Here is a 13,447-nt window from a genome sequence, read left to right as displayed (position 1 = left end):
GGAGCCTCAATGCCAGTGATTTCAAAAGCACTGGGACACTGATCTGTGATAGGTCTGTTAGAGCATTAGGTCCAACCCCCTATGGGCGGGGTTGAAAAGGTGGGAAAAAGGCTTGTAGTCTCAACAGAAATCCACCTCTCTTACACTTCCTATGTCGATGATGCAAAATGACCATTTTTGCATCATTGACATAGGAAGTGTTAAGAGATGAATGTGGATTTCTCCAATCTCAGGGGGAATTGAGAGATTTTTGAAAGACCATTCAAAAGTATGACTGGGTGTCTATCAATGGAAAGCCTAATGCAAAATGGGTGGAGTGTCCCTTTAATGCATGCTGTACCTCCAGTGGCACGCTGTAATAGTAATTGAAATTAAAATACTATGACATAACACAGGGCCTTTAGTAATGCACTACGACTCGGTCATTGCCATTCTGGTAACAGCAGATTTATAATGCTGTGTCTTAATGGGTTAACTTATTGTAAGTTGAACATTCAGGAGGTGTAGGCTACAGTATGTAGTGTATATTGTACTGGGAGCGTACACATCTGGAAAAGGGCCATCAATGCCATAATACGTAATACGTCACTTCTCACTCTTCACTCTTCACTTCTTTCTTCATTTCCTCTGGTCTTGATCTTCCTCTCAATCAAAGGAGGATGGAGGAATCACTTTGCAGGCGTGTGTGTGTGTGTGTGTGTGTGTGTGTGTGTGTGTGTGTGTGTGTGTGTGTGTGTGTGTGTGTGTGTGTGTGTGTGTGTGTGTGTGTGTGTGTGTGTGTGTTTGAGAGAGAGAGATGCATGCTGAACTGACCTGCCAGCATGTTGAGACTGCTCTCCAATTAAAAACATTTGATGCGCCATAACATTAAAAAATACAAATACATAACAAAAAACAACCCCAAACCGCTGAATAGAGCAACATTGCTTTCTCAGAGTTCTAGTAAATTGTTTGTTTACTACACATTTAAAACGGTTGTTTAAAAGGAAGGATATTACACAATGCAGTCTTAATTGCTTTGGGATGAGTTGCTGCCATTAAAATAAGTGTCTAATTTACACAACATGTAACTGTATTGTAAATCTAAGATGGGTTTATTGAATTTTCTAGATCATTGAATTCTATTTTTTATTTTCCATTTCATTGAAGTATCACAATGTTTTTCTCCTTTGGATTTGTGGCTGGTACAATGGTTTACTGTTGGATTTGCTTGCTTATTGTGGCTTTTCTTCTGACCTAAAACAGATGTTTCTCTGAACAGAGCCTAATGGGTGTCTACAAATACAGGATCTTGTTCTGTAAAAATAGTGCAGTATTGTGGAGAAGTGTAGGTCATGTTTTTTATGTGCTTGTAGTAGCATGTGTTTATTCATAATATGGAATGGTTACATTAATATTAAATGTTTTTACAGAAGATTAAACTGAAAATATTAGGTTCATACAGTATATTATTATTACTCCGTAGATATAAACTAAACATTCCATGCTTTTTATTGTTGGGTAAACTGGTGCATGCCTTAAGGCATTTATTGTTACAGTCAACAGCCAGGTACCTGCCAGGTCGCTCTTTCGGTATAAGGTGGAGTTAGTTGTTTTAACCTATTGATGCTGGATGTTGCATTACGCAACATTAGCCCTGGTGCCTGGAGCTGCATGACGCAACATTCAGGCTCATGAGATTTGAAATATTTTTTATTAAAAATCTTGGCATGTCAGAGCTAAAGTAACACATTGTAATGTACAAACTTAGCGTTTAAATGCAACTTATCTCATGTTTTTATGTGCTTCAGAGGCGATATTTATGTGCTTCAGAGGAGATATTTAGGTTTTTGTAAGCAAAAACATTTCCCAAAAATGACTTGGGCATTTAGCACCCATTTCTGCAGGTGCTTCAGGCATCAATGGGTTAAGATGCACATTTGAGGTAGGGAACCAGGGATGGAGATATGGGGGAGGGGCATTCACCCCTTGGCCCTTCCATATTGATTGTATGGGGGCCCTATTATGACCTTGGCGGGCTGCATGGGGGGCCCTATCAGTGTTTTGCCTTGGGGCCCTTTGTTTCTGCCACTGGAGGGAACAGTTGCATTTAGTTATTGCAGTATCCACACATGTCCAGCAAAATATCAATAGCATCCAATAACTACAGCTACTTGGCCAGGAAGTTGAATTTCCACAGAGAAAACCATTAAGAAACAAAGGTGGATGGGATATAGATACGGTATATATGTGTATGGCCACAACATACTGTAGCGTTTCTCAATGGGGGCTATAGCACTCCAGCGGGCATTGGGGAGTATTGCGAATGATACAGTTGAGATGGGACTGTGATCAGTTGCCTTTGGAAGGCATTCAGCTTTTTTATTTTACAATACTAAGGAGGGCGCTGGGAGACACATGATGAGGTGAAGGTTTGTTCAAAAAAGTTTGAGAACTACTGACGTGCAGTATCTGCTAAAGCACTGACACCAACTCAACAAATACTGCACATGAAGGCTACCTTGCCAACATTAGCATTGAGAGTCATCAAGCCTGTCAGTTGTTTCAAGTCTTTATTCTGTCAACGTGTCTCTATTCCTGTTTACATTAATAAAGTAAATGATGACATCTGAATGAAACAGTACTAACGGACGGATGGTGGTGCGCCGCTTATCCGAGATCAGATGATCTCTCCCACTTCACAGTCTTGGGTGATCTTACAAGCGAGTGAACGAGTGAGTGAAGCGTCCGTGTGTTTTATTGATTTCTCTTTATTTCATCTACAAGGTGTTCTGCACGTAGGTGGCGATGTACTTGACGGCCAGCATGGTCTCCTCGCAGGTGGGCTTGATCTGGGACTCGGGCAGCAGGAAGCCGTAGCGGCCCTCGTCACGCAGCTCGAAGGTGTAGGAGTACTTCACGCCCAGGTCGTAGGCCCAGTCGTCAGAGCCGCCGGCAGCAGGGTCTGGTAAGGACACACAATTGAGATCAGTTAGAGCAGTGATTCTCAACTGGTGGGTCGGGACCAAAAAGTGGGTCGCGGAGGGTTCCTGGGTGGGTCGCGGAGCTGTGATGCAATGCACTAAAAATGACTATGATGTTGAAGACAGAGTGAAACATGGTTAATAGGCCTTTTCCTCTCCACTACTTCATAAGACACATTGTATATCAGCATACAATGCAAATAATAATGCATATGATGAAATGCATGATAATATTTTTTATTATCATTGGAAGAATCTGACGGTGCGACACGCAGTTTGGGTCTCAACGTATTGACGACGGCAAATTGTGGGTCACAAGACTATTCCAGTTGAGAACCACTGAATTAGAGGACTGGCCTCTAGACAACAATATGAACTGAGCATCGTGAGTTAAAGGTACACTGTGCAGGAAATGGTCAAAAAAGGTACTGCAACTATGCTGCTCATTGAAACTGGGCTGCCTATTGCCAAATTTGATCTTTACATGAAAGTTTACTAAGTAATAAACAACTATTTTCTAGTAAGATCCAAGTACAGTCATTTTTACAGCTAAAAATGGCTATTTTTGGAAATTCAAAATGGCGGACCATGGAGAAGATCCCCCTTTTCATGTATGAAAAGTGCAGATTTTCCAGTCATAATGAATACTTAGAATTTGACGGTGGTGATAAGTATTCATGAAAAAGGTAACATTAGTGAATAGGCAGCATGAATTCTGGAAATAAACAACTAAAAATCTCACACAGTGTCCCTTTAAGTATGCCTATCTAAATGTGCTGCGTCGTAATTTTACAGAGATGTATTTAGGTTATTCTGACATCTGCATTTTCATCACCAAGATGTATAGGGTTCACAATTATGGAGAAAGTTTTTTAGTCAAATTACAATACAGTCGTGGAATGGAATGGCTTCATCTGAACTTCTATATGCTACTTTTAGAGCTGTACAAACATCTTATTGCACATTTTGGACAGGGAGGTAGAAAATTGTGAACAACTTTTTAAAAAAGAGCACTCTCCAATGAAGGCCAGACGGCTGAAACCGGTCGGCGTTTTTAAGATGTTTAGCCCGATGTAAAAAAAGGATTTTTAATGCTTCAACTACCTTGACTCAAATGAGAGTGCTTTGGATACATTTCAAAAGTCTGTCAAGCCCTAAAAGGAATAACCAGATGCACCCCTTCAACCTAGAGAAAAGACTATAGACCACTCGCTATTCTTTCCTGTTGTAACTTAAAAAAAACATTTAAATAAATATGACAAATACATCACATTATTAGAATTATAGATGGCACCCATAACTGATGCTGATATCCACAACAAACTCTGCAACTTGTGACCTCTTTGGTGAACTTAACCTTGACCCCATGTTGACCAAAAAAACCTAAATAGGTCACCTGGAGGTTATTGCCTATCTTTCCTGAAAAGAGGATGATCCACTTATGTCTAGAAGTTTTTGCATATATGACGTTGAAAACATAGAGACAAAAAACAAAGTAGAAATAGCAATAAACGAACAAATGAACTTACAGATGGTGGTGGCACCGGGTCCGGGGGTGTACTTGGTGCCGTACAGGCTGGTCAGAGCCCTGGTGGCTCCCTGGGCAACCTTCATCTGTAGGGGATATAACACAGCAACATTTAGCATGGGACAAGAAAATAGGCAAGCAATAGCTTACAATACAAATAGAGCTTTGGTGGAGGTAGTATTCCCACATGCATTGTAAGAGAGATAGTATTGGCATATTTTCAAGATAAGAAAATAATTTGATTCATATTCATGAATATAACTTCTGAGGTTGACCTAATTGATAACTGGTCAATTCAGTGTGATTCAAGAAAAAGCACACAAAAAAACATTAGAAAGGGGGACACATCACAGATTTTAAGCAATATCAGCTGAGTTACATTAAACCATGATTAAAATAATGTACTAGAAGAAGTGACGACATCAAAACTAGAACCCCACCCACCCCTGCAAGTAGAAACAGCAAAGTTTACAAATAAAGTTTACAGTGTACAAATATAAGTCGAAATGCATGTAAAGTGATATGGTGAGTGAGGGTATAGTGAGTGTACCAGCTCGGTGTGGTCGGCGGCCAGGTCGTAGGTGTAGGAGTAGGGGAAGAGCAGCAGCTGGGAGTAGGAGTGGACGGTGATGTAGGCCTTGATGATGTCCTTGTTCCTGCGGATGAAGTCAGCCACATTCTTCACCTCGATCTCAGACTCGGGCTTGGAGCCGCAGTAGGTATCACTGCAGGGGTTGCTGGAAGCTCCCAGGGCTAGAGAGAGAGAGAGAGAGAGAGAGAGAGAGAGAGAGAGAGAGAGAGAGAGAGAGAGAGAGAGAGAGAGAGAGAGAGAGTCAGTGAGTCGCAGGTCCATTTAACAGAATACAAAGTGGCAGCCACTTACTGGTTCTTGGTTTCGATTATTATTATTATTTATTTGTCTTTGTTTGACCCCTGTAGCATTTTTTTATTTTTTAGAAATAAACTTGCGATGTTTAGAGCACAGCTGATTGTGGAGAACAGTGCCTCCTGTTGATCACTTTTGGGAAACTAAAATATTCTATTCTATACTGTATGTTAAATTGTTTTTGACATGGTATTCTGTCAAAATCAGAGGTAATTGTGATGACCCTTAATAGATAGTAAGTAATTAGTCAGCTAGTTTGTGAAATCGGGATACCTACTATGTCTAGTGACCAGGAAAGAATGAGTATATGGTTGTTGTATTAGTTTCTGATGCTGTGTTACCATGTCCTGTCTTGCACTTTCGTTTTGTCTTGTATTTTTCTATGCAAGGGCATGAGACACTAATTTTAATTCATGTGTATATGAAGTACAGGTGAATAAATGAATAATAAAGCTTAGCTGACGTTGACTCTTCTTTTCAGTGTCCACTAGGACTATGTACTCACTGCACCAGCCGGCGTCGAAGTTCCTGTTGGGGTCAGCGCCGTAGCAGTTGGTTCCAGGGTTCCTTTGACGGGTCTTCCTCCACATCCTGTTCTGTATGTCCAACACACACACACACACACACACACACACACACACACACACACACACACACACACACACACACACACACACACACACACACACACACACACACACACACGTTTTTAATCACAAGCAGTGTCCAGTGGATAAGAATCATAGAGTGGTTGGATAACACAGTTTCTGAGAGTAAACCACCAGAACGCATATCTATTTCAACCATTCACAAAAGTGGTTGTAAGTCTAGTAAACAGAGCTTCTGAGGGGCCACCATAATGTCCAGGAATAAGCAACCCTCAGCAGGACATTTACTCTATAAAGCCAAGTGAACCACCAGAGAGGTCAGTGCCTATTGAAAAAAAACTTCCACACATGAAATATATACAATTGTACGTACGTTCTTCCAGGTGTAATCGTAGCCATCGATGTTGAAAACGGGCAGCACGATAACATCCATCTGGTCCAGCAGGCTGGTCATCTGGGCATCAGTTCCATAGGTGGACACGGCCTGCAAGAACACACATGCCAGCTTAGATATCTGTGGAGGTTATCGAGTAAGGGAGTTGTGGTGTGCACATTTACAGTGCTGGTGCAGGACAAAAAGGGTCAGACAACTATACAAATAGAGGGGAATGTCTGTGCACTTGCTCCTATTTTGCGTTTTGATTTTTTTTTTCCAGTGATGTTTTATTTAGCTATTCACTCTTCAAAAGACTTGGAAGTTTGATGAAGAGCTTTGAAGCATAGAGACGAAAAAAAAAATAGTTGCGGACTTTCCACTTCATTTTTATAGATGTCTGTGGAGAGGCTCATGCCTATCTCCTCCGTCTGATTGCCATATCAGAATTAGAACTGGGGAAGTCTTACAGATGAATAAACAACACATCTTTAAGAACTCCAATTGCCTACTGCCATATCATTCATAATGAGCATAAAGTGCATGCATATTTCCAAATAATTATCTTGGGTGCTACCTACGGTACAGGAAAATAAAATGAAACATTCATGCGCTGTATAGCACCTGTTTATTTGAAGAAATTCATATAGTTAAAGATACACATGGCGTGTCAATGTTTCTTTTTATTTTCTCTGAAGGATGGCTAACCATCAGGTCATATCTCTCTGATGAACTATTGACAGGGAGGGACGTTATCAAAATGCAGATATTCATAGAAACAAAAATATTTTAGTTTCTACCGATTTCTGGCCTTCAGGTCATACAGTACCTCGTTGACGAACCACTGGCAGAAAGCAGTGGAGATCCACTCTCTGGCATGGATACCACAGTCCAGGAAGATGGCGGGCTTGGTAGCACCAGTCTTCTTGCCAATCTGGGAAACATCAGAAGCAAACAGAGTATATGCTTTTAAAGTACTCTGGTGTTAAAGCTATTGTGCAACAAAGGGTGGCAGAGTGAAATTTAGGGGTGCCTTTCACCCTGCTACAAGATGATGAACTACTTCGGAAACTTAAGGCTGAAAAGTTGCTGGTTTAATTCTCATACTATTTTTGAAAGTAATCAGATCAAGGAGAATCATACTCTGATACTAATAATTCTTCTTCATGAAAACAACATTTGGCAATTAGAGAAGCGGACACATCATTAGCATTGTCATTCGAGCAGTCAGTGATGGTGAGAGCAGACTGAGGAGACTGTGCGCTTACCGTCAGCACGTTCATGGGGCGGCCCTCATGGGTGTGTCCGATAACCTGTTTGCTCATCAGCTGAGTGTTGGAGGCAGAGATGGAGGAGATCCAGGACTGGATCTACAGCCAGGAACAAAGGGATGGATAGATAGATGAGAAGAGAGAAAGAGAGTCAGACAGAGAGAGAGGGGACAATAGAGAAGGAATAGAAACAAAGAGAAGAGATAGACAAAGGACAACTTAGCCATCAGATAGAAGTAGAGTAAGAAGAAGGGTTGAGATATATCAGATACACTACAAAGGTTGAGTGACTAGCAGGTTTATATAACTTTCAGCAGGTGAAACTACAACACAAGTAGAACCTGATTGTGGTTATTTAGTTTGAAGGATTGGGCCTTGGGCTGTTCTACTAACAGGTTTATAACCAGTTCTGAGTAATTTCAACTCTTTACTACTAAACTTTGCAGCTGAACAGTTAGTCCCTCAAGTATGGCTAATCTCTCAATTATGGCAAGTCATACATGGCATAAGGTGTAAGACTGAACAGTAATCACTTGTAGTGCATAGAAGTGAACTACAAAGGTGGTTTACGTAGCTACGTACATCTTTCAATGTTGTTTCTTAATCAATTTTCCCATGTTAATGCAAAAAGCTTATTTTGTATCGGCCAGAACATCTCTGGTCACTCTCATGTTGGGAGACTTACTATTCAATAGGAATAGCAATAGGATGCATTTGAATAATATTATTAACCCCTTAAGACACGGCATTATAAATTAGCTGTTACCAGTATGGCAATGACTGAGTCATAATGTAATACTAAACGCCCCGTGCACACTGTCATAGTGTAGTACTATAGTAGTTAACTTTCAATGTCTATTACAGCGTGCCACAGGAGGTACGGCGTGCATTAAGGGGCTACAGTATTTTCCAAGTGCCATGGTATAACATACGTGTTTTGAAAAACACTATCTAATCATAATAGTCATCTGTCCACCTGTCCTGTCTTTTTACTTTTGTAACTAATCTACTTTGCACTGTTGAAATAAACCTAATATACTTAAGTAAACTAAACTCTCTCCACATCTAGAGGGAGGCTCACTCACCTTGTCCCAGGTGTTGTACTTGGTGTAGCTGTGGGTCCTGGTCTCGGGCATGTCCAGCTGGGCCTCAGCCTGAGCCTCAACATCCTCAATCAGGATCCTACAGGGGACACATGACAATGTAGCTGTCATGACATAGGGGACATTGGGACATAGGGACATAGGGGACAGATGACAACATGGGTGTCTTTGTGCTTTTTGTATGCTATGCCAAAACAGATTTGACCACAGTCAAGTTGACGACAGTCAAGTTTGTTTTGAATTATTTACTAAAGAAAGGCCAATGTATGTTAAACTTGGCTCTTATACAGTCCACACATCTTTAAAAGCGCCAGATTTAGCCCAGAGGCTGAATTTTAATTACATATTCCACAATCAAATACACAAAACAAACAAACAAACAAAAAAACAACAATCTAAATCCGAAATCCAAATCAATTCAAGACATTATTTCCATTGTCAAAGAACAATAAAAAAAACTATGTATGTTTGGAAATCAGCAGTAGAAAAAAAGTTAGTGAAAACTGAATAAGGCTTTTTTAGTACAGTAGTAGTAGAGTAACTTAAGTAATCCCCAGGGGGAAATTCTTAAAACCAAGATGAATAGTATGATTCCTTACTCGTGCTCCATGTCGCTCTGGTTGAGGATGGTGTAGACCATGGAGGCGTGAAGGGCATCGATGTGGATATCCACATCAGTGTCAATGGTCACCACATCAGCACTGTCAGGGCTCCAGAAGTCAACCTGCAGAGGGCGCCAAACACAAACTCTTACTCGGCTAAAATAGACCTGTTCACAGTTTACCTCTCTCCTGAACAACACATGCAATATTCTCACAGCTCACACACATACTCACACATACCTTAACTAAACTTAGCACAAACACGTTTAGAGGTACACAGAGGGTACACACTCCTTTGCATATCAGTGTATCTCTCACTCAAATACAGACACTGATACATACACAGTATTACACACACACACCGGCTCACTCACTAATACCACATGTGTCATGTTATTCTACATCAAATATCTTCTAGTTCACTGTATTCTTTGGTCATCCATATACTGTACTCCAGCTACTTATTTTCAACCATCATGAAACATTTACATATTATGACCCATAGTACTGATGAAATTGATCTCATTCAGACACGGGCATCCATCTGCTTGTTTAAAAACCTCATCAAATATAGTCAGTGTATTGAAGTGAAAATGTGTGCAAATAGGGACAGACTGACCATGGCACTAACACAACAAGTACAAGTGGGCCGTTTTAAGATTATCATCAACTTTAAAATCTCTTCGAGACTTGGTCTGACCAAGATCATAACAATTAACGTTTCCAAAACGGAATGGTTGACCTGCCTCCCTTGGTTTGCTACTGGTTGTTTTTTACAGTAATGATACTTTGAAAGCAATCTTTATCTGCCTAAAGTAATTTTAGGATGGAACTGCATGTTCTTCCTATTTTTTTCCTGTGAACTGACATATTTGTACGGTATGAACTTAACCACTCTACAATGCCATTTTAGATGAATCCCTTTATATTCCGTTTAATACAGTTTTTTTTAACAATTATTAGACAGAGTTTCTCATTTTGCATGTTGGTCTGTAGGCCGAATTTGTGGTTATGTTTTAAAGTGTGTGACACACTGCTTCATGCTCTGTCAAAATGTGGGCTGAAGGACTGGGCCCTCCGTGGTGGTTTTAGGAGAATCATTCATTCGTTCATTCATGTTTAAAAGCCCCTGGTGAGCTTCATCTGCGATCGCCATGCATGCATTTACTGCTAGACAGACAGTGACCCCGAGAAACGGATTCTTAAACACAGTGTTCCTCATTACATGCCAACCTTCAGAAGATTTTACACTGAGACAAGGGACTCAGAAGAAATGAAGACAGTTATGATGCCGTCGGTTTGGTTATGTTATCTGCCTCTAAATTCCGATAATGAGATTGTTATAGCTTGGCCTTACTATACCGTAACAATTGACTGGAGCTGTCTGGAGCTGGAGATGTTTCACTTGGAAATACTGTATCACTAGTATCAGCATTTAAAAAAGGGTTTTTGACATTTTGAAGGGAGGGTTTTGAAGGGAAATGTCTGAACAGTCCACTAATACTGCTGCATGATAGCATATTGAGGTTTAAATTTTTAAACTGGCCACATCTCACCCAGCTTCAGTTCAGGTGTGAGCACCAGGTGCAATAGTGATGACAGATAGAGAATTACATTAATAATGACAAAGAGAAAGTTCCATTAAAGCCCCGGAGGAATTAACCACATGTGTATAGCCACCATATGGCAGCCTGTAGTTGTAAATATTTTAAATATGTCTGTAGAAAATGAAAAGTGATGATGGGGATAAGGACAGAGGGGTAGTGCCTGATAATTTTGTGTGGTGTTGCCGTTGCCGTTGATGTAAGAACATGGTGTAGAGATAATCCTCCCAAAATAGACAGAGATAACAGTCCCTATCCTACTGATAACAGTAAGAATTGATAAGCAAGGCAACACTTTGTGGTGGAATTCTTGATTTCTTCTACATTATTCTTGTCCAACTTCAGTAGGTGAATAGGAATGCACACTGCAGCACATTGCATCTGTAGTACCGTCAGATTGTTTTGGTGGTGTTTACCTCCATTTTGCTGGCCAGATCCTTGATGAGGGTCACATGCTCATCAGTGGTGGGCTTCAGACGGAACACCTGATCCCTGAAGCACACCGATTGGAAAGGTGGAAGGAACACAATCTTAGTTCACCTGAAGTCATTTACATTTAGCATTTAGCGTAACATTTAGGAGGCACCAGTGATGGGGTGGAGGACAAACAGAATTATACAGCGTTTAGTGATCTTTCTAAGATCAGATATTTTTTTTATCAATCTTTCAACAGTTTGTTCACTGTCCCATTAGAAATAGTGCACCAACAGAAATTTGTAACTGGCTTAGATTACCATCGTCAACTATGTAGCGACAACTAAAAATATTTTTATTCCAAAATGATTTCAATTAAAAAAAAAAAAACATCTGATGTGGCACAATCAAGGCACCACCACCACACAAACATTCACAGTTCACCCAACTTTGATTTGTACCATTTCACCCCTGCTTGGCTGTACAGAGAAAACAATATGAAGCATTTTTTTTACCCCACGAATGTGGTCTTTTCGGCCAGGGCCACGGCCACCAATCCCAGGAGCAGAAGGACCTTCATGATGCCTGCGTGACTCAACTGTCGCCTTCCGCTTGCCTTTATAATCCCGCAACAGGCCAAGCCGTCCAATCCGAAGCGAGACCAGGGAAAAGCTGTACGGCATGTGACTAAAAACTTGATATTTTTAGTTGCTACTGAAGGTGTGAGGGGGAGTATGTGCATGAAATGATAAAGCTTAAATGATTAACTTGCGATCCTGGGTACGTACCTCTACAGCGTGTACCTCTAAAAAAAACCTTGAGTCAAGGTCATAAGGTTTGACTAGTTGGTTAACCACACATGAGTCACGTCAGGAGAGTAGAAAGGGGAAAGCATTGCAAGTGGAACATACTTTATTTTTTTAATTATTCATATACATTTTACACATATTTCCATATGAACTGTACATATACAAAAAAATACATCCATATAAAATATTTTGTAGACTTTTTACACTTTTCAGAATGAACTGACAAGAAGTTCTCAATCAGTGTAAATAGAAGCGGCCTTACTCACAAAAGAAGCACAGTCAATATAGCAGTTCTGTCAGCACAGCAGGCATGAAACATAATCAGAAAATCATTCTCCCAGGTATTTCTTTTCTGTAAATAGTTCACTTACTTGGCGTAGTGAACAAACAGTGAGCACAAGTCAAAACCACAGTCGAAACCCCATTAAATTGTAAATTCTTCAGTGTTAAGTCAACACTAACAGAGTAGGTGTTAAATCAGACTTTCTAAGTGGTGCACTGAATGAACAGAAAAATGTATTGTGAAGGCTTAAATCGTAAAAAAACAGGACAGATGCCGTTGTGTAATAACCTGATTACATCATGAATAATTACGTTCAACTGTGGCAAATAGTTAAAACCTGCCAAATGATCATAGACATATCCACAAATAACCATATAACAAGTACACATACCTACATTTTCAGAACATAGGCTACAGCAGAAACCAATGGTTCACATTCAGTAACATGGCAAGATTGAAAACTGTAGAAGGTGAAGGATATGCCGTAAGACACAGATAAATAATAAATCATAAAATCCTTTAGGACAATCGTGACTGCTCAGAGACCCTTGTACAATATATACAGGTATTTCAAAATGTGTAAAAAGATTGCATTCTACATTATGTATTCACGAATGATTCCTACAGGGTGGTCAAATCATTCTGGTGCAGGTGTTGTTTATTTATCATGTAGATATGTGGAATTTTGGCTTGAGGTGTCCACGTCAAGCCAGGTGTCTGATGATTTGGGTTAGTCCTGTAATGTGTTTCTAATTTACATGATTGGAAAGCTGTTAAAGGCCTGTCGTTGATGGCACTATACAATGCAAACGGATTCGCAAAACATCCTTATCAATATTACATTCACAGCATACGTATGTCTAGCCTGAGTATCATCCTCCGTAGTGACCGCGCTGGCTCAATACTTTCGCTTGCTGACAGCGAAAGTATTGAGCCAGCGCGGTCACTACGGAGGATGATACTCAGGCTAACGTATGTCTTCATAACATTTGGTTCCTGAATT

General features: G+C 40.3%; 1 protein-coding gene across 1 annotated transcript; it reads right to left on the bottom strand.

The window, feature by feature from the left end:
• Positions 1-2,535: 2,535 nt before the first annotated feature.
• On the bottom strand, positions 2,536-11,960 carry cpb1 (carboxypeptidase B1 (tissue)). Its single transcript, XM_063206853.1, has 11 exons — positions 11,868-11,960; positions 11,355-11,430; positions 9,332-9,456; positions 8,715-8,811; positions 7,627-7,728; positions 7,188-7,292; positions 6,359-6,469; positions 5,883-5,973; positions 5,042-5,244; positions 4,493-4,577; positions 2,536-2,944 (listed from the first exon to the last, which is right to left on the bottom strand). The coding sequence occupies exons 1-11, from the start codon at positions 11,930-11,932 to the stop codon at positions 2,760-2,762; spliced, it is 1,245 nt and encodes a 414-aa protein (XP_063062923.1). The 5' UTR covers positions 11,933-11,960; the 3' UTR covers positions 2,536-2,759.
• Between the last annotated feature and the right edge of the window lie 1,487 nt (positions 11,961-13,447).

This window comes from Engraulis encrasicolus, chromosome 9 (genome assembly GCF_034702125.1).
Source record: "Engraulis encrasicolus isolate BLACKSEA-1 chromosome 9, IST_EnEncr_1.0, whole genome shotgun sequence".
Classification (NCBI taxonomy): domain Eukaryota; kingdom Metazoa; phylum Chordata; class Actinopteri; order Clupeiformes; family Engraulidae; genus Engraulis; species Engraulis encrasicolus.
This window is presented reverse-complemented; position numbering and strand designations above follow the sequence as displayed.